The sequence below is a fragment of the Nicotiana tabacum genome, chromosome 10 (assembly GCF_000715075.1).
Source record: "Nicotiana tabacum cultivar K326 chromosome 10, ASM71507v2, whole genome shotgun sequence".
Lineage (NCBI taxonomy): Eukaryota > Viridiplantae > Streptophyta > Magnoliopsida > Solanales > Solanaceae > Nicotiana > Nicotiana tabacum.
In genome coordinates this window covers 90,663,655-90,689,302 of record NC_134089.1, presented here as the reverse complement: position 1 = coordinate 90,689,302, position 25,648 = coordinate 90,663,655, and the positions used below count along the sequence as shown (strand labels likewise).

The window sequence follows — 25,648 nt, the reverse complement described above, 5'->3', positions numbered from 1 at the left end:
CATTTGCATATATAGATTCCACATATGCAACTATACTCCTTTTCATCTCTAATTGTCTCTTTCCATAAGCCCATATGTATATTCCACATTTGCAAATATGAAGATGATGTGTGCAACTGTGGCTTTGCTTCATTCTCTTGTCTTTTAGCTTCTTTCCTTCTTTTTCATAATTTCTTTTTCCTACAAGATTTGTTAGAAAATATGCGAGAATAGGATATTATTATTCATATTTTATTGTAAAAACTTCCTTTTTACATATAAAATTACATGAATAATTTGTATCCATCATACAACAAGATAATAGCTCCGGAGAAGAAAACCAATGATGGTTGCTACAAGTGCAGGAAGACTAATCATATGATCAAGAACTATCCTTTGTGGGAGATTGAGTGGAAGAAGGAAAGAGTTGAACGAAAGAACAGGAAGAAGGAACAGATTCATCCCAAGAAAGGCAACAACAAAGGATCAACCAAGGCTATAGTTTATGCATGGGAGAAAGCTCATATGAAAGCTCAAATGATGATAATTATGAACGAGCATTAATGGCTATTGGAGAATCCGATAAAGAAACTGAGGTAAATGTCTTTCATCTCAAAGACAAGATTAAATTTTTGTCTAAAGAAAAATTTATGAGAATTATTACTTGAGCCGATTGATGAATCGGAGGATGTGAATAATGAAAAAGAATAGTTGTCAAAAGAATGTGTCATCTTGAAAGCCAAGTGCAAAAACCTGAAACTTAGGGCTTGTGAAACTGAAAGTAAAAATACTATGTTGAAGCACCAGGTTCATGCACTTGATACAACTGTCCTAGAGCTTAGATCTAAAATAAAAAATTGAAATTAGGAACATGTAAAAAGATAGTTGGTGACACATAACTCACTTTAGAAGAGAATGTAGGTAAAATGAAAGATGAGTTGTGTAAAAGAGATGAACAAGTAAGAGTCTTCAAGGAGGACCTGAACAAGGTCATGGATGAGCTAGACATAACTTGTAAATGAAATAGGTCCTCTGATGCGCTTTCATGACTACAAGAATATCATAGTAGCAACATAAGAGGACTTGGCTTTGGAAACTCTGTACCTAAGTGGGATCCCAAAAGCAAGTACCCCACACTCTCCGAGAATAAGAATTGCACACACTGTGAAAATACTGGTCACTATAAGAGTGATTGCACTACAAAAGAAAAGGTAGATCAAAAGAATAAAAATTTTATTCTAGGGAAAAATAGGTTGTCAAGTTGGGGGAGAAACAATTTAATTCATCAAGGGACGCAAACTAGTTTGGGTTCCTAAGACTAACCCCTGATTTTTTTTTACAGGTCAAAGTGAAGGGGAGTAGCCAAATATGATATACAGATAGTGGCTGCTCAAAGCACATGACAGGAAGCAAGAATGAGTTCCTTTCACTTGAGGACCTTAAAGGAGGTAATGTCTCCTTTGGAAATGGAAAGAAAGGTGAGATCAATGGGGTTAGAAAGGTAGGTAAGACTGATTCTCACTCTATTGAGAATGTCTACTTGTTAAATGGACTGAAGTACAGTCTAATAAGTGTATCACAATTGAGTGATATAGGTAACATGGTAGCCTTCACCCCTACAAAATGCTTTGTGATTAATCTTACCACTGACAAGATAGTTTTGCAGAAAAAAAGTGAATAACATATATGTGGTGAATTTATTCATACTTTCAGATAATGAACTCACTTTCTTAAGTGTTTTGGACTATGATCCCCTCATTTGGCACAAGAAACTTGGACATTCCAGTCTAAGCCAACTCAACAAACTAGTCTCCAAGGACTTGGTGATAGGCTGCCTAACATTAAGTTCAAGGAAGATAAAGTTTGAGGCTTGTGCAAAGGGGAAACAGGTAAGATCCTCTTTTAAAAGAAAGAAAATGGTAAGTACTACTAGGACGATAGAAATGGTTCCATATGGATCTTCGTGGATCAATGAGAACATTGAGCAGGGGTAGTAAGAGATATGTTATGGTGCTTGTTGATGATTACTCTAGGTTTAATTGGACACTATTTTTAACATCTAAAGATGAAGTATTTGACATGTTCGCTTCTTTTGTTAGAAAAACTCAGAAATAACTAGGTAATCAACTTGCATCAATTAGGTCTTATCATGATACTGAATTTGAGAATGCTAAATTTGCTGAATTTTGTGAGGATGGCATATATCATAATTTTTCTGCTCCTAGAACTCCACAACAAAATGGAGTAGTTGAAAGAAAGAATAGGACAATAGAGAAAATGGCTAGGACTATGCTACTCGCTAGTAAATTTTTCCATAGCTTCTAGGCAGAAGCTATGAACACTGCATGCTACATCATAAATAGATGCATGACTAGACCTCCTATTGAGAAGACTCCCTATGAGCCCACCTTAGGGTATTTGGATACAAGTACTTTATGCATAATAATGGAAAAGACTCCATAGGTAAGTTTGATCCCGAAAGTGATGAGGGAGTATTCTTAGGATATTCTTCACATAGTAAAGCTTAGAAGATTTATAACAAAAGAACTAGGTGTGTAAAAGAAAGTTTACATGTTATTTTTTATGAAACTAACGTTCTTTCTGATAGGCAGGAACAAGATAATGAAGCAATTGGGCTGGCAAAAAACTCAAATGAAACTATAACCTAGCCTGAAATTGCACCAGAGGAAGGAACAGGTGATGGAATATGTCCTTCTATCCAGGGCAACATGGCAAATGGAAATGAACAGAGAGGAACTGATCCTCAAACCTCGAGGGAACATGTCCATGAACCTATTCTTCCTCATTAACAAAACATTGAAAGGAACATCTAGGGGAAACCAGCTGGTTGTGAAAACTTAAAGTATCAAAGTTCTCATCCCATTGGAAACATAATCACTAATCCAACCTCTGGAATCAAAACCAGACCTTCTTTGAAGAACCTCTATGCTTTTAATGCTTTTTTAAAATTTCTTATTAAACATAAAAATATTTCCGAGGCTTTGTAGGATGCAAACTGGGTGAATAAAATGCAAGATGAACTCAACCAATTTGAGAGAAGTCAAGTTTAGCATCTGGTACCAAGACCCAAGGACATATCAGTGATTGACACTAAATGGGTCTTCATAAGCAAATTTGACGAAGATGGAATAGTTACAAGGAGCAAGGCAAAATTGATGGTTCAATGATATAGTCAAGAGGAGAGCATAGACTATGATGAAACTTTTGCTCCAGTTGTAAGATTTGAAGCAATTAGACTCATTATAGCCTTTGTTACTTACATAGAATTCACTCTCTATCAGATGGATGTCAAGAGTGCCTTCCTCAATGTCTATCTAAAAGAAAATGTGTTTGTCAAGCAAACTCTTGGTTTTGAGAGCAAGGATTGTCTTCATCATGTGTACAAACTTGATAAGACACTTTATGGACTCAAGCATGCTCCAAGAGCATGGCATAAAAGATTGTCTAAATTCTTATTTGAGCATGGCTACAAGAGAGGTAAAATTGATAATACTTTATTCTTGAAAGAAAAAGGTAAAGATCTCTTAGTAGTTCAAATATATGTTGATGATATAATCTTTGGTGCAACTACAGACAGGTTAAGTAAAGAACTTGCTAAGCTAATGAGGAGTGAATTTGAAATGAGTATGATGGGTGAGCTTAATTTATTTTTAGGCTTACAAATTAAAAAAAATTCAAATGAAACTATGATTCATCAGCAGAAGTATGTGAAAGAGTTGCTTAAAAGGTCTAAAATAAAAGATTCCAAAGAAATTGACACTCCTATAACAACGACCACAAAATTGGATTTGGATGAACCTAGTTCATATGTTGATTAGAAGATGTATAGGGGAATAATTGGCTCTTTGTTATATATCACTGCTAATAGACTTGATATTATTTTCAGTGTAGGCCTTTGTGCTAGATTCCAGGTAAATCCAAAGGAGTCTCACTTGACACTTATCAAGAGGAGATTTAGATACCTAAAAAGCACCACTGTTCTCTGCTTATGGTATCCAAAAGTTAGTAATTTCAACTTAGTGGGACATGTTGATGCTGATTATGCAAGTTTTCTTGTAGATAGAAAGAGCACTTCAGGTATTGCACACTTTTTTGGCTCATGTCTTGTGTCTTGGGCCACTAAAAAGCAAAATTTTATGGCCTTATCTACTGCTGAAGCTAGTATGTGGCTGCTGCCTCATGTTATGCTCAATTTTTGTGGATAAAATAATAATTAGTGGACTTTGGAATTAATGTAGGTTATATGACCATCTTTTGTGACATCACTAGTGCAATTAGTATGACCTAAACCCGGTTCATCATAAAAGAACTAAGCACATAGATGTTAGGCATCACTTTTTGAGGGAAAACTATGAGAAGGGTCTGATTATTATGGAATTTTTTGCTACTGAAAATCAAATAACTAACATTTTCACAAAAGCCCTAAGTAGAGATCACTCTGAAAGGAACATATTAGAATTAGGGATGATTAATATCACCTAAAAAGAACCAATTCTAACTCAATAATTGGTTAGATAATTTGTGAATTTTATAAATAATTAGATATGATTTTGCTCAGTCTCATACTTTTATTAGTATACTCTTGTGGCATGTGCTAAAATGTCTCACTAATCTCTAATGATATTATGCTTATTTTCTTGGAAAATTCAGACTTACACAAGAGAATTTTCATTGAAGAACCCAGTTCATAAAGATTACATGGTATGTACTCTCCACTCCTCATATTTTGAAATAACTATAATTGGATCATGATAAAAAAAAAAGAGTCCTATTTAATCCTAATATCCTTCAAGCCTATATGTTACAAACGAACAAGTTTCACCAAAAGAGTTCCACACGCCATAATTGCCTAGAATCTAGGGAAGAGTCCAACGTCCATTCAAACTGACTTTCCTAGATTGATTAGACTTATGAACTTCAGAAATTAAACGTTACCCACTCCAATTCTCCCTCTTTAAATTGATTAGACTCTAACCATTTCTTCACTTCATCTTTGAATAAAAATTCAAGATGCCAAAAACTCTCTCTATTTTCTCTTATCTCTTCTACACACATATTTTCTACACACATCAAATGGCAAATCCTTCTGAGAACTTTTCTTCACCATGCAAAGAACCATCACCCACACCTTCAACCACCACTACCTCCAAGAAAGGACGAGTTAAGATGTTTGCTCATAAAGTAGTCGCTGATAGTGAACAAATCAAGAAAGTAAATGAGCAATTAAAAACAAGCCAAGCAGAGGAACCCCAAAAATTAGATGAGTCTTTTAAGCTTGCAACTGAGGGGGAGGAACATGGTTCGTCTAAAACAGAACAAGTAACTTCTAGGCTAAAAATCTCATATGATGTTGTTTATGATGTGGCTGAAAATTTGGAGAAAAGGTTTGTTCTTGTTGGTACTATGGCTGATGTAGAATCTGCATCTACTAAAATTTGTAGTAAAATAAAAAGGAAAAATAAAAGGAGAGTGAGGGTGAAACTTGAGATGTGAGGGGAAGGGAAAGAAGGAGTAGTTGAATCTTCACCCACTCTTGTGGTTTGACTAAAGACATTGGTGCAATGATGATATGGAGTGAGGAGGAATTTAGAGAGTTTGAGAGAAGAAGGAGGCAATAGGTTTGGAGATGCGAGTGCAGCGGAGAGGCTGGTTAGGCTAAGGAAAAAGTTTCAAGAACATGTTCCGTCTGAGAAGGAATCCCTTCAAGACCTACTAAAAAGGATGTCTAAAAGCTACAATCCAAAGAAGAAGAAAAGTTCAGGAGTTGTAATCCCTGGAGTTGCTTTGTGAGGCAAGAAGAGAGAGGAGAGAAAGGCTGCCTCTTCTATCCTGGTAGAGACTCTTCCTATAAAAGGAAGAGCTACAAGGAGTCAGAGAAAGAAGAGTGAGTTTGACCTTGAAATTCCTTAGTTGAGAGTAAAAGGAAAGCTACTGAAAAGGGATAGAAAAAAGTGGGTGAACCAATTGAAACCATTGAAATTGAGGAGATGGACCTGGTCTTTCATGATAAGAACGAGGCAGAAGAGGTGGAGGTTGTGACTCCAAAAACAAAGAAAAGAAAGACTTCCAAAAAGAAGTCCCCTACAAAATATGTTGATAGAGAACCCTCTACCTTGGCAAAGAGAACCAGGTCTGCTCGAAAATCAAGAAAAATGCAAGTAGTGAAAGAAGAGAGTGGGGAAGAAAAGGAAACTGATGAAGAACAAGACAAGATGGTGAAGTTTGGCAAAATAACAATCTTGAAGGGTAGGCTTCTTAGAGATTTGGAGGACGAATGAATGGTGTTGCTGCTGGAGAAGCTAGAATTTCAGGGCTAGAAGGACATGTTCCTTTAGTTGGAAGGAAAACTAGCTCGAGCAGAAATTTTGGAGTTCTTGCCAAACGGTGAAATCAAGAATGGAAGAGTAACTAGTATAGTGAAATGAGTGCAAGTGAGTTTTGATGGCAAGGAACTAGGAGAGATTCTAGAGGTACCTGCTGAAGGGTACAATGATTACAAGAAGTTGAAATGGCCAAACCTGGAAAACCTACCGACCTCCCTTGCCATTACTAAGAATTTTGCTGATAGGGACTTAGAGCTACAACACAGGGTTGTATACAAGAGTGAAATGAATCCTGTCCATAAAATTCTTTTGATTTTGCGAGCAAGGTTGTGTTGCCAAGGTAGGAAAGGAGACACATTGCAGCTTTCATGGACCTTGTCATTATGGAGTGCATGGATAGTGGGAGGCAGATAAATTGGCCATGGTTTATCATCCAACACCTTGATAGGGGTACTTTCTGGCACTAAAACTCATGACATACCCTATGGGTTCATACTCACTGTTGTGCTTGCTCACTTCAAGGTTCCCCTCAAGAAATGGGATTTTAGCGTACACATAAAGATCATTTTGGGGGAAATACTTTGACTGCTCATGACTATAAAGTTCTTACACACGTGGCGAGATTTTATTGGCCTTTTAATGTGACTTGGCATGCCTTGTCATTTTGACACGTAGCATGATCCTATTGGCTTTTCCATTTGACTTGGCGCGCCACGTCATTTGACACGTGGCACCAAATTGGGCCTCTAGGAAGATGAGATCTTGGGCTTAATGAAATGGGCTCATCACTTTAGCCCAATTAAATGGGCTAACCTAATGGATTAAGACTCATTTATTTAATCCATATATATTGGGCATATATAATTAATTCATTTATACATTAGCCCATAATATTTTTTTGGGCCAATATATCTTGAATTTAAAATATAGTCCAAATTATTTTATGAATTTAATTTTAATAAATTTTTTAGGCCTACAATTGTGTCTGAATGTTTAAATAAGTAATTATTTGATTATGTTTGAAATAATAAATTATTTTAAAGTAACGTTTTTGCGAGCACTAAAAATATGGGAAACTTACACAAATGTCCCAAATAAATCCCAACTTACCAACCTCTAGCCATTACTCATACACTTACCAAAACTAGCCAACAAAAATTGAAAAATCAAATAATAGGGTTCTTTCTCTCAAAGAATCACATGCAAAAATCACCCTCCATATTTTTAAGCATGATTAACAACACTAGATACAAGACGAAAAGGAAATTTTATGGATGAGGTAGCAAATAAGGTGATGAAATACAAAAAATATATACAACATTCCAAAAATCTAAACAAAAAAGGAACTTTTTCAATGGGTATAGTTGAAATTCATTGAAAATATATAGATAAGTCAATATATAAAATTTGAGAAAGATTGGAGGTGATTTGGACTGGTTTTGTATCAAAATTCATAATTAAATCGAGTTCAAAAAGTCTTTTGTGACACATGTATCAAACATGTATCACACATGTATCTCACACACAGGTATACATGGATATACATGTGATACACAATAGATACAAATACGATACACATATTATTTTTTTCATGTTCAGTTTTTACCGAATTTTCAATTTAAACCACCTCAAAACTTCACCAAATCATCCCAAATTTGAGATTCAAGCTCCTTAAGTTGTGTCCAATCTATTCTAATAACACTCACTCAAAACAAAGCAAAATTTTGATATTTTTTTGCTACAAATAGCTAATTGGCTAATATTAATAATATTTTATCAATTGGCCAATTTTTATAATGAGCTACCTATAAATGGACATAACTAGTAATTTCCCTAAAAATATACTATCTATTTTCAAAGTATTATGGGGACTATGTCGAAGCCCATTCTGCTAGCAAATGCCAAGGTCCAAAATTGTAGTAAAACTGGTATGCCTTAAAGCCCATGTTTGGATAAGAAATTATTACTAATATGAACTGTTAATCCATTTAATTTGTTCTAAGAAATTCAGTCAGTAACTGGGACGAAGTAATGATCATTTTTGCGGCCCAATGCAAGGTAAAGATTTACTAATATGGATATATGTGAAATCATTGAGACAATCAGGAAAGTATCAGACAATCACTTGGAATTTTCCAAATCAAAATGGTATAGCAGTGGTGCAAGTGGAAGTTCAATATCAGCTAAACCAAATAATATGGTTAAAATAGAACGGGCTAGTCAGTTTTCGGACTGGTCATTCAAAAATAGCCAACGTTTGTAAAGTCATTAAAAAATAACTACTATTTTGTTGCAACAGGGACCGATCTAGCATAATATACTGGAGATCGGTGCACCTATGTATGAACTTCCAGCATATTATGCTAGAACTCCAACACGCGGAAAGTTCCAGCATAATATACTGGAGATTGGAGCACTTGTGTATGAACTTCCAGCATATTATACTGGAACTCCAGTATATTATGCTGGAGTTCCAGTATACTTATGCTGGAACTCCATTGTAATATACTGAAGTTCCAGTATACTTCCCCTAAAAACCAGGGGCGGACCTACATTGTGGGTTGAGGGGTCACGGGACCCCGTTAGCCTTGACAAAAATTCTGTATATATATATATATATATATATATATATATATATATATATATATGAGACCCCTTAAATATTTTAAGTGTGCCCCCTAAACACAAAGAGACTAACTGGACAAGTGGCTGCACCGGCCATTTAACTTCTGCACCGGCCTTTTCTACTCCTTTTCAGCTTTTCCCTCCTTTTTATTTAGAGTACAATATAATTTATATTTAATAGAAAATTGCTTTATTTTTTACTTTTGTCCCTTTTTTTTAATCAATTATAATTTAGTACTAATATATAATAGTCAACTTAATTAATATTTTAGTTCTTTGAATACAATGTAAGTTATATTTAATAGCAAATTGCTTTGTTTTTACTTTTATCTTCTTCTTTTTTTGAATTCAATTATAGTTTAGTACTAGTACATAATAGTCAACCTGATTAATTTTATTCTTTTTCAAATTCATCCCTTAAAATTGAAATCATCTAATTGCAACTTATCGGTCTATAAATGAAAAAATACATATCATTTTGTGACAACCTTTTTCAACAATCTGACTCGGCAATGACAATTAATAGTTTGAGACTCTTTTTTAGTTCTTTTAGTATTACCATACTCTTTATCTTGAATTCTTTAATATGTCTTTGATAAATTTACGTTTGAACGTCCTTTTGATCACTGACCCCTTTTTTTTATTTATTAAAAATTAGAATTTTAAAGTATGAAACATGCTTAATCAAACACTTTCCCTTCCCATAGCATCCATTTCGCGAAGAACTCTCTCTCTCTCTCTCTCTCTCTCTCTCTCTCTCTCTCTCTATATATATATATATATATATATATATATATATATATATATATATATATATATATATATATATATATATTTATTTATTCGGTGCTTTCTTTTTCTTTAGAACTTTTTTTGTTAATACTTAAATGATAAGTCATCATAATCATTAAGTTTTCAATGAGTTGCACGTCGAATTTTATCGCTAATGACTAGCATACAGTGGTGCCCCCGTCGTGCTCAAATCCTGGGTCCGCCTCTGGCTGGAACTCCAGTATATTATGCTGGAGTATTTTCCGGATTTTGAACAGTGTTTTCGTTCAGATTTATCTTTACATGAAAAATGGCTAAATTTCGATTACTTTTGAAACTGTGACTATTTTTGAATGACAACTTGTAAATCTGGCTATTTTTTAATTTCTCTCAATAATATGCGTCGGCATATCCTTCTGTTTCATGACTGAGTTCTTAGCCTCAGCTTTCTTCAAGATTTTGACAAGTATAACAAAGACGAAAATAGAAGCACAAAAAATAGTGAAAGCATCCATGTCTATTGAAGGAAAATTCAGAGGTTAAGAACATATGATAAGCATTTGAGTGACCTTAAATATTTGTGTGATCGAGCTACAGGCTACAAATTCATCTCTAATGGAAAATATCAGCACACTCACCTACTAGTGTCTACGAGCTCAGAATAATCAAGGAAAGCAGATACTTCGATTAGTCCCAGGAAACAACCTTGGCACATGTTCTTAGGTAGGCAATTGCTTTTGTTTTCGTACGGTGTAATATTTTTACAAATATAAACTAAAAACTCATAGGCGGACCCAAAATTTCAAACTTTATGAATTCTGGATTTTAGAATAGCGATTTCAAGTGTTAATAACTGGGTTCTAAATTTATATTTGTACATACTTATTGAAAATTGTAACACGAATAAAGTTACTGGTGTTCTGCCGAACCCGTAGCCAGGCTTCTAGCTCCGCCCCTGTAAATACTACTAGTAACATGTTAATTATACTAGTAGTGTAAAAAAAATTTGTATCATCAATATGTATAACTTAAACCGGCTTTGATTTATTGAGCAACTTAGATGGCTATTGATTAGAAGCCTATCGATTTTAGAACAAGCAAAAAACAACACAATAAACATTCCCACCATTACAATAACAATTGCGCTTTAATCCCAAAGAAGCTATGAAACATTGTTGTCCAAGTTACTCTAACCAAACACATCTAAGTCTATGTACTATGATGATTTATCATAAACTGATTAGCGTTACACTGACCGTTAATTTTACCATAACTCTAGTATCTTTTATCCAAGTTTGAAATAAGCAGTGTGATCAGTTTCACACTGAGATAATCACAATTTCACACCGACATAATCACAAATATTTCCACGGTTTGTACGAATTTCATTGGACTGTTGCACGTGATTAGGAGTGGCAAACATGCGGGTCAGGTCAGATATGATTCGGTCGAAAACAGGTAATGAAAAAACGGATAAATTATCTGACCCGACCTATATTTAATACGGATTAAAAACGGGTTAACCAGCGTATAATATGGATAATCATATTATCCATGACTTCTTGCATATGATCACTTTTGGGAGAATTATTATTTTCCTTAATTTGAGGAACCCCCAATTAGAGGCTTTACAAATATAAAAGTTAGACCAATTGATTATCCATTGATTATCCATTTTCTAAATAAATAATATGGTTCTTATCTATATTCGACCCGTTTTTAAAAAAGTATATTATCCAACTCATTTTTTAGTGAATAATATGGGTGGTTAACTGGTTTTTTAAATCACGTTGCCACCCTTACACGTGATCATTGAGACAATTGAAAAGAACTGATGAAACAATTGAAAGTTTAGGCTATGTTGTAAGAAACTTCACCAGTGCACGTTATTTTGAAGCTACAGTGCCTTTTTCTGTCTCAAATAGCATGAATCAAATGCAAATTAGGTACATGATAAGTTAAGATATATACTACATTCGAAGAATAAAAATTGCAGAATGCTTTGTTTTCGAAAGCCTATTAACTAAACAATGTCACGTTGCTTGAAAAAGAAGTTAACTTTGTCATCAGCTTCTTCATTGGTTCCGAAACAATTGGTGCAAACATGGCGTCTGATATGCTCACTACACCAGGATTCTGGCTGCTTAGGACGGAGTACACAGTCGCGAATTCGAACCCAGAATTCAAGCTGTAATGAAGAAGTCCTCTAGGTACAATAAACACATCACCTTCTTTAAGTGTCTTTTGGAAAACTTGGCTTTTCGTGTCGATAAATCCAGCGATTACCACTCCTTTTCCAACAAACATCATCTCAGAAGCTCTTGGATGAGCATGCGGCATTACCTGTTGAGACATCATATAATTAAGTAATTAAAAATGTGTTTTCTGTAACAGCTCAAGAGAGGCATGTGGAGACATTATATCTCTAACAGTTTAAATCTTTAGGTGAGATGGTTAGACAATTCAACATTACCACACCATCAATATCTAAATCAGTCCTGGCCACTGATAACGCGAGAGTGTTAAGCCCTGCAAATTCTGCAGCACTGACTATAGTTGTCGATGAACGCTGAAAGTTATCCGTATCACCTTCATTCCTCAAAATAGAGCTTTTGAAATCAGCAGCAGTAATTTCTGCTGGATTCTTGCATGAATAACCATTTATGAAGATGTTCTTGCGCGTCGTATCTGTAGGACAAACATCTTGGAGATTATCAGTGTCTTTTGCCTTGCAAAGACACATGTAAATTGAAAATAATAAGAGAGTGACCTTCATGATCATTGTTTCTGGTTTTAATCAGGAGGATTATTAGTGTATTGTTTTGTTAACATCTTTAATTGCTGAATACATATATACATGAATACATCTTCCTGATTGCTTCAGTGTAAAGTAATAACCAAAACTTGGAGTTCAATTCACTAAATTCTAAGTATCTTTTGTTGAAAGAAGCTGAGTGTTTAAAGAAAGATGACAAATACTTGTCTGTAAGGTTAGAAGTCCCTCTCTAAAATAACAACTTGTTCTTTTTAGATAACCTTACCTTTATTAGTTAATTTAATCCCGAATTCAATAGCTTAATATAGTTAAGCAATATCACAACAAATTTCTTTTATCTTATTTTTTCAGAATCAACTTAGACTACTCCTACTTAAGAGCAGAAGAATGAAATTACTACACCATGGTTAAAAATTTAAAACAAGAGACCTAACCTGTTGCTATTTCTGGATAGAATGTCGAGACGTCTACATCTCAGTGCCACATTCAAGATTCCAGAAACTATGTACAAATTAAGGAACAAGTTTTTATTTGATCCAGAACATAAATATATACATAATATCAACAAATATTAAATTATAAACCCATCAAAGTGCAATGTGTTCGGTGGAGAAAACATTAAAGATTGAATCCATTAAATTTAAATTTTAAATCTACATCTAGATAAAGATTAAGAGTTCGCCAAGCACCACGAGAATAAAGATATAAGAGGACATGTCAAAGTGGAAAAGAGATATCGCTAGCTTCATCCCTTTTTCATTTTTTTTCCAACTTAAAACACATTTACTTGGCCATGCTGCATTTCGATAAAAATTTTCCAAAGGGAAAATGAATTAGAGGATAATGGTGTAAGCATAAACTTTAATTCATACCAGGATCTTGAACATGATAATCTTACATGTAATTGCCATAGAAAACATACCTGAAGCGGAATCCATTATCTTGAAGCGGAAGCGTTAATTCAAAAACTGGCTTCTCGCCCCTTGCCCTAACTTTATGTTACCGCCGCCTTTAATGATGGAAGAAAGAAAGTAAAATCCGGTAACCTAATGGGTGGGAAGATGACCAATTTATAGAGGTTCTCACTTAATCCGGTACGCCCATCAAGTAACCGATCGAACGGATGAGATTTGTTCATTAATTAAATATTAATTATAGGCCTAATCTTATTGGGCCACATGCACGCAAGAAAATAGTTTACAAATGGAACAAAGGGAGAGTTCAAATTTTGGTGTATACCCACATAGTACGGGCCCAACGATTTTTTTTCTTACGAATTTAATCTTACTCCAAGGGTTAGCTTACTTTATCCAAGCCCGAAGGCAGAAGGCTTTAGAGATGATTTTTAGGGAACGGAGTGGGGCGGCGCGAGAGATGCGGGTGCAGGGCGAATTTGGTAAAATTCACAAAAATTTCAACCCGCTCCGACCCTGCATAACTATTTTTTCTATTTTCAACCCGCCCCACACCGCTCCACGTAAGTTTTTTCTTCTTTTTTCTCTCTAATACAAATTAGTTTTACATTTTATTATTTTTAAAATTGGAGAAATTAATATTATTCAAGCAATTATATTTTTTCTCTTTATCATAGTGGGAAATTACATGTTCTACCAATTGATCTCATTAGTAGTAATTGTTATGAAACTATTATACTGTAGTTGTCCATTGATCTCAATATGTACATCAATTTAAAAGTTGAATAATATATTAGTTTCTCTCTATATTTGTCTTTATTTTACAGTCTTTATTTTATAACACGTTATCAGCACGAGACTCTGCCATCTCGAGCAAATACTTTGAAAGTATCAGAGGTACAAACTTTTTTCTTCTAAATAATTTCAAATCTTTCTAAACTTGAATTTGTAGGTCTGATATATCGGGCAAAAGCTACATGACTTGGGTGCTTGATACTGAAATTATTCTTGATGCGATGGGTCTGACAGATGCCATCAAGGACAAAAATCAAGCATCAAACAAAGATCGTGCCAAAGCAATGATATCCTACGCCATCACTTTGATGAAGGCTTGAAAGATCTCACTGTTAAAGATCCAGTAATACTGTAGAATAATTTAAAAGATAGATATGACCACCTGAAGATGGTTGTTCTTCCACAGGCATGTTATGACTGGACTCATTTAAAGCTACAAGATATTAAATCTATCAGTGAGTATAATTCTGTTATGTTCAGAATTATTTCACAATTGAAATTACGTGGTGATAATGTTACTGATCATAATATGTTGGAGAAAACTTTCACTACTTTTCATACCTCGAATATGCTCTTGCAGCAGCAATATCGAGAAATAGGATTCAAAAAGTATTTTGAACTTATTTCACATCTTCTTGTGGCCGAGCAACATAATGAGCTATTAATGAAAAATCATGAAAGCCGACCTACTGGTTCTTGTCCATTTCCTGAAGTGAATGAGTCAAACTTCCACCCAGCTAAGCGTGGAAGAGATCGTGGCCCCAGCCGTGGTCATGGTCGTGGTTGGGGAAGAAACTCTAATCATGGTAACTGTAATGCACCAAAGAACCCTCCTAACCACCAGCAGTGAAAAAGAAAGGAACAAAAGCATGAAGCGGTGCAAGCAACAAATGCAGAAAATACGTGCTATAGATGTGGAGGAAAAGGACACTGGTCATGTACCTGTCATACACCAAAGCACCTAGTTGAGCTTTATCAAGTCTCCCTAAAGAAGACAAAGAAAAATGCTAAAGCAAATTTTATTTCTGAAGATAATTTAGACTTCATGCATTTGAATGTAGCTGATTACTTTGCACTTCTAGAAGGAGAAACAAGTCATGTGATCGGTGATGAATCTGTAGAAATGCAAATATTTTAATTTTTGTTGTTTGTAGTAGATAGTATGGTTATGTAATTGTTCTACATAAATAAAATTTATACTTTAATAATGATGTTTACTATAATATATTTTGTTTATATCATTTTAAAGAATATGGATAATCCTCAAATTATCTTTGGATCAAAGATCAATCATGAAGATATTTGTATAATTGATAGTGGAACGACTCATGCCATATTCAAAGATAAGAAATACTTTTCTTATTTGCATAGGGAAAAAGCAAATGTTTCTAAAATTTCTAGTAATATATGTTTGATTGAAGGCTCCGGAAGAGCTACTGTATTTCTGTCTAAGGGAACAAAACTTATTATATACAATGCATAATTCTCCTCCAAGTCCAGAAGAAACTTGTTGAGTTTTATATATATTGGTATCATGTTGAGACAATAGATGAAATGAATATGGAATATCTTTGTATTACAAAGAATATTTCTGGCCAGAAGTGCATTGTAGAAAAGTTACCAACTTTATCTTCTGGTTTATACTATTTAAAGATTAGTACAGTTGAAGTACACACTATCGTAAATAAAAAGTTTACTGATTCAAATACTTTTGTGCTTTGGCATGGCCGCTTGGGCCATCCTGGATAAATAATGATGAGACAAATTAATGAAAATTCAAGTGAGTATCCACTAAAGAACCTGAAGATTCTTACAAATGATGAATTTTCTTGTAATGTTTGTTATCAAGGCAAAATGATCACTAGACCATCACCAATGAAGATTGGCATGGAATCCCCTACCTTTTTAGGGTGTTTATGATAGTAGGCTATAACTACGTATTTTGGCTACTATTTGCACTTTAAATTGGCTGTACTTTACTAATGTTTGAGCGTTAAATGGTAGTAAATTGCTCTGATTGAATATTTTATGCTTTACAGAAGCAATTTCGGGCTACAATAAGGTTAATGAGCGTTTTGAGCTAATATGGGGCGTTGAAGGCCAAGTAAAAGCTTATGGAGTAAATTGGGAGTTCGTTCGAGGATCAAAGTAGGTTAGTGCACTTAAAAAGAAGAAAGAAGAAGAGTGCATAAAATTTCCCAGGTTCACGGTCGTGCACTGACCGCGCAAGTCAGGTATAAACCAGCCAAAATGCGCGACTAGATGCGCGGTCACCTGCCCAGGTGCACGGCCGCGCACATCCTTTCGAGAAAAGTTATTCCAGGGCTAAAATTATAATTCTAGAGGCGACTTTTCTTGACCTATATAAAGTCCAACTCGCCCTAAAAGAGGGTATCTTGGTTTTTAAAAGAGCTTTGACAGCAATAACATGCAAGGAGCAAGACGGAAGATTCAGAAACGAGTTTTTATCTTTCTTCTTCCCCTTTTTATTATTGATGATGAATTCTTATATTGTGATTGTGAAAAAAATTATGAGTAGCTAAACTCTTTATTCTAAGGTTTAATGGAACCTCTTGGAGGATGAATTTTTATTGCATTTAATATTAATTTGCCATTTGATTTTCTCTGCTTGTTCAACTACGTGATTATTATGGTTGATTGAAGGGCCCTCAATCGGCTATGCCTATTTAGTGTGTATTACTTGAAAAAGTGTACATATTTTGGTAGTTGTTGAACAACACCACTCTTAACGTATATGGGGGATCAATACGAAGGGTTTAAAGGTGGGATTAGAAATAACGAGACCTTGGTGCGATTTTAGTGAGTGGTAACCTAATGCTAGCTAGCGTAGTTCGGAATAATACATTTAGTAAATTGTTGTATTTGCTCAGAAGAGAATTATGACACCTAAAGTGCTCATGATCGGTAGAGAGTATCTAGGCGAATTTATAAGAGACGTAACAAAGAGGTTTCTGATAAGAGGGGAAATCGTAACCCTATACCTTTCCAATCTTGTATACAATATTTGCTTTGTTAGTAGTAAAATTACAGCTTTTTAATTACCTTGTTATTAGTTAGTAAACACTCAATTCAGTATTCAATATTTTTGAAAGTTGATTACTTGGATTCTTGCGAAACTAAAAGTTGTGATTAATACGTTAATTTCTTATGGGATTCGACTCCGGACTTGTTAACCAGAATATATTTGCAACAACCGCTTAGTCCTTTTTATAGGCATAGTTGGGCGTGATCAGTATACATAGGGATATATGTGGACCTATTCACCTACCAAGTGAGTTATTTAATTATTTTATGGTCCTAATAGATGCATCTTCAAGATGGTCTCATGTGTGCATACTATCATCTCGCAACCTAGCATTTGCAAAGCTATTAGCCCAAATAATTCGATTAAGGACACATTTCCCAGATTACCCTATAAAGGCTATTCGCCTTGATAATGCTGGAGAACTCTCATCTCAAGTTTTTGATGATAATTTTCTATCAACTGAGATAAAAGTTGAACATCCTATAGCTTATGTTCATACTCAAAATGGCCTTGCAGAGTCATTTATTAAATGCCTGCAATTGATAGCAAGACCACTACTTATGAAAATAAAATTGTTCATTATTGTTTGGGGCCATGCTATCTTGCATACAACATGACTTATTTGTCTCAAGCCGACATATTATAATAAATACCGACATATTATAATAAATATTCTCCGTTATAATTAGTTTTTGGTCATGAACAAAATATTGCTCATTTACGAATTTTTGGATGTGTTGTATATGTGCCAGTAGCACTACCACAGCGCAGTAAGATGGGCCCCCAGAGAAGGTTAGGCATATATGTTGGATTTAAATCACCCTCTATTATTCGCTATTTTGAACCATTCACGGGAGATTTATTTATTGCTCGATTTGCAGATTGTCGATTTAATGAAACAAATTTTCCACAAGTAGGGGGAGAGAAAAAGGAAATCAAAAGAGAAATTGTGTGGAAAGTTTCATCATTATCTCATTTTGATCCGCATACCTCTATATGTAATTAGAAGGTCCAAAAGATCATCCATTTACAAATATAACAAATCAAATACCAAACGCGTTTACTGATTTGAAAAGGATAACTAAGTCACATATTCCTGTAGATTATGTGCCTATCCGTATTGATGTCCTAGCAGGACCATCTATTAGCATGATAGCTAGTGAACCTAAAGCACACCTGAAGCATGGTAGGACTTTAGGTTTTAAGGATCGAAATCCTAGGAAAAAAAATTGGCAAATGATCAAAATGATAGTATGAAGGGATCTCCTGAAGAAACCCAAGATCTGACTAGTTCTAAGATTCCTGAAGAAATCAATGAACCGAGTCTCAATTGAGCGAGGAACATTTAATAAGTTCTACTGGTGATAGGATAAATTTAAATCCATTTGAAATAGTGGTAGATAATATTTTTGAATATAATGTTGCACTCAACATTATGAAAGATAGTGAGGATCTTGAATCCCGATCTATCGAATAATGTCGACAAAGATCTGATTGGCCAAAATGGCAAGAGGCAATTCAATCAGAATTGAACTCACTTGCTAAAAGAGAGGTCTTTTGACCAGTTGTCACGACCCAAAATCTAACCATGGTCGTGATGACGCCTATTGTGTTACATGGCAAGCCTATTTCCCAAAATATTACTATTAAACCGATTATAAAAAATTAATAAAACATTTCAACATTTAAATTTTTTATAAACTAAATCAACTCTAAATATAATCAATATAAAATATGGAAGCTAGCCTCAAACATCGGGGTGTCACTAAGTCATGAGCGTCTAAAACTATAAACTAAGATATATAAACTGTCTAACTGTCCAAAAGAAGAAATGACAAGAGGAGTAACAAGGTCCTGCGGACACTAGCAACTACCTTGCAATCTCTACAGGTAGCCGGCCTGAACTCAACGATCGCCGCGCTCTAACTCACCTGGATCTGCACATAAAGTGCAGGGTGTAGTATGAGTACAACCACCTCAGTAGTAACAGAAATAACTAAGGAACTGAGAAGTAGTGACGAGCTAAGTAAAACAGTTCAATTATTTATTTTCACAATTTTAAAAAATAAACATGAATAAACAGGTAAATTCCATAACTCAGTAAATACCACAAAGAAATTTAACAGATAAATGCAGCAACAACAAAAGTAAATGCAAATTTCACAGAAATGTCACTCCATCACTCAGCACTCAACACTCAAACACTCAATACACTCAACCCTCTGCGCTCACTGGGGTGTGTACAGACTCCGGAGGGGCTCCCAAAGCCAAGCACTAAGCACAGACAACTCACGTGCTATCATATCAATACCTGGATCCGCACGGTCAACTCACGTGCTACGCGGACAACTCGCACTCAACACTCAATACACTCAACACTCTGCGCTCACTAGGGGTGTGTACAGACTCCGGAGGGGCTCCCAAAGCCCAAGCATTAAGCACGGACAACTCACATGCTATCATATCAATACCCGGATCCGTACAGTCAACTCACGTGCTACGCGGACAACTTACGCACTATGGTATCAATACCTGGACCCGCACGATTAACTCACGTGCTACGCGGACAAATCACGCGCTATGGTATCAATATCCTCACAACCAGGCCCCCGACCTCACTCAATCATGTACCTCATTAGCCTCACCATCATCAACAAATAAGGTAACACATTCCACATCAAGTATCACAACATATTAACAAATAATAGAGAATGCGGTAAACATGTACAATAATTTCTATGAATGAGTACAAATAATATGAGCATGAATAAAGCCTAAGCATGATCTCTAACAAGTTCAACAACAAGTAAACACATAACCATAAATAATAGCTATTAGGCCTCGCAGCCTCACGGGACAGACCAAGTATTAATCCCTCGAGGTATACACCCACATGACCGTCACCTAGCATGGGTATCACTTCCAAACAATCACATGATATCAAATTCTCCGAGTTTATACCCTTAAAGCCAGAGTTAAAACTGTTACTTACCTCAACAGCATAAAATCCTACTCCGGGATGCCCTTGTCTCTGGACTCGATCTCCAAAAGCTTCGAATCTAACCATAATAAGATTAATACCATCACCATGTGCTAAAGAATCGTATTCCACAATAAAAACTACAAAATATGTCAAAAAATTCGAAATCGGCCAAAATCCGGCCCCCGAGCCCACATCTTGAAATCAGTCAAAAATGCCAGAATCAAAACCCTCGTCCTCTCCCGAGTCTAACTATATAAAATTTATCAAAATCGGACTTCGTTTGATCCCTCAAATCCTCACTTAAATCTCTCTAAAACTCAAACCCAAACTTCCTCAATTTCACTTTGAAATCATCAATCAAATCCCAAAAACGATGATGGATTCATGAAATATAACCAAAACCGTGTAGAGAACACTTACCCCAATCCATATGGTTAAAATCGCCTCCAAAATCGCCTACATCTGAGCTCCCCAACTCAAAATATGACCAAATGAACGAACCCTAGTTTTATATATTTTTCTGCCAACTATTCTGCCTCGTTTCTCATGTCAAACGATTTTGAAACTTGTATTTTATGACTCCAATAGATTTCTTGTGAAATTCTAGACAAGTTAGGCTTTTGAATCACTCAATTAACCTTATAATGAATGGGATATGTAGGTGTTAGTATTGCAAATAGTGCAGATTTTTAAATACGCCATCAGTGGCAATTTCGTAGTTAAACTAAAAAAAATCTGGCAACCTAATTCTTAGTAAAATGACCATAAAATCCATATACGATGTCCAAATTCGACGATTCTTTTTTGCTACGGGTGGATAATTACGATACGGATCTAATGCTTCAATCAAGAAAGAAATAGGAGCTCATTTGTTCAATATGATATCATTTATGCTTGAAGAAACGGCGTCGAAACATAAGATAAACGAGCGCAATACAACCCAAACCTATCCAAAACTCACCCGAGGTCCTCGGGACCTCAACAAATAATTTTAACAAGTCATATATCACTACTCGAACTTAGTCGAACCTCCATAACACCCAAAACAACATCAAAACACCAAATCAACCTCGAATTCAAGTATAAGAATTTCTAAACTTCCAACTTTCGCCAATTCAAGCCTAATTCTACCACGGACCTCCAAATTATATTTCGCACACACTCCTAAGTCTAAAATCACCCAGTGAAGCTAATCAAATCATAAAAATCCAAATTCGAATTCGTTTACTCATAAGTCAACTTCCGATTGACTTTTCTAACTTAGCTTTCTAACTAAGAGACTAAGTGTTCATTTCACTCCAAAACTACTCCGATACCAAACATACCAACTCGATACAACTCAACACAGCTGAACAATACATAAAGAATCATAGATGGGGGGAAATGGGGCTATAACTCTTAAAACGACAGGCCGGGTCGTTACATCCTCCCCTCTTAAACAAACGTTCGTCCTCGAATGAATCTAAAAACATACTTGGAGTCTCAAATAGGTGAAACATTCAGCAATACTTTCTCGTCACATTCAAATCATATGAACTCATATCGCGGTCACATCATACTCATCACGTATCCATCCAGCCATTGTTTTCACTAATAGGGACACTACCAAACATATAAGTCCACAAGCACGCGCTCACACAATCAACACCTTAGTGCTCAATCTACAGTCAAAACCCGGCCTCAAATCCTCCAGACTGGCCCAACATCAACACACAGAAGTCATATCTCGCACCTCATGCAGGGAATCACAATCCATTGATGCACAACTGATACCGAGCACTCATGTGCACATACGAATCTGTGGAAGGAATTCAAAGAATTACACTTCAAGCTGAATCAATACCGCATGATAAGAATTCAAGAATGTGAAATTTTTCCTAAAGGTTCTGCAGCCTCTCGAAGATAAGTACAAACGTCTCTATACCGATCCGCAAGACATTACTAAACCCGTTCATGACTCATGAGACCTATGTAACCTAAGCTCTGATACCAACTTGTCACGACCCAAAATCTAACCATGGTCGTGATGGCGCCTATCGTGTTACATGGCAAGCCTATTTCCCAAAATATTACTATTAAACCGATTATAAAAAATTAATAAAACATTTCAACATTTAAATTTTTCATAAACTAAATCAACTCTAAATATAATCAATATAAAATATGGAAGCTAGCCTCAAACATCGGGGTGTCACTAAGTCATGAGCGTCTAAAACTATAAACTAAGATATATAAACTGTCTAACTGTCCAAAAGAAGAAATGACAAGAGGAGTAACAAGGTCCTGCGGACACTAGCAGCTACCTTGCAATCTCCACAGATAGCCGGCCTGAACTCAAAGATCGCTGCACTCTAACTCATCTGGATCTGCACATAAAGTGCAGAGTGTAGTGTGAGTACAACAACCTCAGTAGTAACAGAAATAACTAAGGAACTAAGCAGTAGTGACGAGCTAAGTAAAACAGTCCAATTATTTATTTTCATAATTTTTAAAAAATAAACATGAATAAACAGGTAAATTCCATAACTCAGTAAATACCACAAAAATATTTAACAGATAAGTGCAGCAACAACAAAAGTAAATGCAACTTCACAACAATGTCACTCCATCACTCAGCACTCGCACTCAACACTCAATACACTCAACACTCTGCGCTCACTGGGGGTGTGTACAGACTCCGGAGGGGCTCCCAAAGCCCAAGCGCTAAGAACGGACAACTCAAATGCTATCATATCAATACCCGGATCCGTACGGTCAACTCACGTGCTACGCGGACAACTTACGCGCTATGGTATCAATACCTGGACCCACACGATTAACTCACGTGCTACGCGGACAAATCACGTGCTATGGTATCAATATCCTCAAAACCAGGCCCTCGGCCTCACTTAATCATGTACCTCACTAGCCTCACCATCATCAACAAATAAGGGAACACATCCCATATCAAGTATCACAACATATTAGCAAATAATAGAGACTGCGGTAAACATGTACAATAACTTCAATGACTGAGTACAAATAATATGAGCATGAATAAAGCCTAAGCATGATCTCTAACATGAAGGCAAACAAGTTCAACAACAAGTAAACACATAACCACAGATAATAGCTATTAGGCCTCGCAGCCTCACGGGACAACCCAAGTCTCAATCCCTCGAGGTATACACCCACACGCCCGTCACCTAGAATGGTTATCACCTCTAAACAATCATATGATATCAAATTCTCCGAGTTTATACCCTCAAAGACAGAGATACTTACCTCAACTGCATAAAATCCTACTCCAGGATGGTCTCGTCTCTGGACTCAGTCTCCAAAAGCTCTGAAACTAACCATAATCAGATTAATACCATCACTATGTGCTAAAGAATTGAATTCCACAATAAAAACTACAAATATGCCAAAAATTCGAAATCGGCCAAAATCAGGCCCCCGGGCCCTCATCTCGGAATTAGTTAAAAAATGGCAGAATCAAAACTCTCTTCCTCTCTCGAGTCTAACAATATAAAATTTATCAAAATCGGACTCCGTTAGGTCCCTCAAATCCTCACTTAAAACTCTCCAAAACTCAAACCCTAACTTCCTCAATTTCACTTTGAAATCATCAATCAAATCCTAAAAACAATGATGGATTTATGAAATATAACCAAAACCGAGTAGAGAATACTTACCCCAATCCATATGGTGAAAATCGCCTCCAAAATCGCCCAAATCCGAGCTCCCCAACTCAAAATATGACCGAATGAACAAATCGTAGTTTTATATATTTTTCTGCCAGCTATTCTCCCTCGTTTCTCATGTCAAGCAATTCCGAAACTTGTATTTTATGACTCTAATGGATTTCTTGTGAAATTCTAGTCAAGTTATGCTTTTGAATCACTCAATTTGACCTTATAATGAATGAGATATGTAGATTTTAATATTTGCAAATAGTGTAGATTTTTAAATACGCCATCAGTGGCAATGAAACTAAAAAAATCTGGCAACCTAATTCTTAGTAAAATGACCATAAAATCCTCATACGATATCCAAATTCGACGATTCTTTTTTGCTATGGGTCTGTAATTACGGTACAGATCTAATGTTTCAATCAAAAAAGAAATCGGAACTTATTTGTTCAATATGATATCATTTATGCTTGAAAAAACGACGTCGAAACATAAGAAAAACGAGCGCAACACAACCCAAACTTATCCAAAACTCACTCGAGGTCCTCGGGAAATCAATCAATAATTTTTACATGTCATATATCACTACCCGAACTTAGTCGGACCTCCATAACACCCAAAACAACAACAAAATACCAAATCAACCTCGAATTCAAGCCTAAGAATTTCTAAACTTCCAACTTTCGCCAATTCAAGCCTAATTCTACCATTGACCTCCAAATTATATTCCGGACACACTCCTACGTCTAAAATCACCCAGTTAAGCTAATCGAATCATAAAAATCCAAATCCAAATTTGTTTACTCATAAGTCAACTTCCTATTGACTTTTCTAACTTAGCTTTCTAACTAAGAGACTAAGTGTTCATTTCACTCCAAACTACTCCGAACCCAAACCTACCAACTCGATACAACTCAACACAGCTGAACAATATATAAAGAAGCATAGATGGGGGGAAATAGAGTTATAACTCTCAAAACGACAGGCCGGATCATTACACCAGTAGTCCAAACACCTGCTGGTATAAAATCAGTTGGCCATAAATGGGTTTTTGTGCGAAAAAAGAATAATCAAAATGAAATTGAAAGATACAAAGATCGCCTTGTCGCACAAGGATTCTCACAACGACCTGGAGTCAATTTTGATGAAACATATTCATCTGCTATAGATTCCATAACATTTCTATATCTCATCAGTTTAGCCCTATATGAAAGGCTTGAAATACATTTAGTGGATATAGTTACAGCTTATCTATATTGTTCACTTGATAATGAAATTTATATGAAAATTCCTTAAGGATTTAAAATCCTTGAAGCAAATTCAAAATCTCGAGAAATATATTCAATCTGATTACAAAGATCTTTATACGGTTTAAAGCAATCTGGACGCATGTCGTATAATCGCCTTAGTGAGTATTTGCTGAAAGAAAGTTACATAAATAATGCTATTTGTCTATGTATTTTTATAAAGAAAATGGCATCAAAATTTGTTATACTTCCTGTTTATGTTGGTGACATAAATCTTATTGGAACTCCAGAAGAGACCCAAAAGGCAATTGTATATCTTAAGAAAGAATTTGAGATAAAAGATCTTAGAAAGACAAAACTTTGTCTTGGTCTGCAAATGGAACATTTAGCATACGAGATCTTTATCCATCAATCTGCCTGTACAGAAAGGGTCTTAAAATGCTTTTACATGGACAAAGTGCATCCATTGAGTACACTAATGATTTTTCGATCACTTG

The 25,648-nt window shown here is 35.5% G+C and overlaps 2 protein-coding genes across 2 annotated transcripts; one reads left to right on the top strand and one right to left on the bottom strand.

The window, feature by feature from the left end:
* Positions 1-542: 542 nt before the first annotated feature.
* On the top strand, positions 543-4,691 carry LOC142165242 (uncharacterized). Its single transcript, XM_075223838.1, has 4 exons — positions 543-575; positions 3,282-3,477; positions 3,892-4,077; positions 4,651-4,691. The coding sequence occupies exons 1-4, from the start codon at positions 543-545 to the stop codon at positions 4,689-4,691; spliced, it is 456 nt and encodes a 151-aa protein (XP_075079939.1).
* Positions 4,692-11,605: 6,914 nt separating this feature from the next.
* Positions 11,606-12,559, bottom strand: LOC107808058 (germin-like protein 11-1). The gene is made up of 2 exons (XM_016632541.2): positions 12,193-12,559; positions 11,606-12,062 (listed from the first exon to the last, which is right to left on the bottom strand). The coding sequence occupies exons 1-2, from the start codon at positions 12,499-12,501 to the stop codon at positions 11,739-11,741; spliced, it is 633 nt and encodes a 210-aa protein (XP_016488027.1). The 5' UTR covers positions 12,502-12,559; the 3' UTR covers positions 11,606-11,738.
* Positions 12,560-25,648: the final 13,089 nt, after the last annotated feature.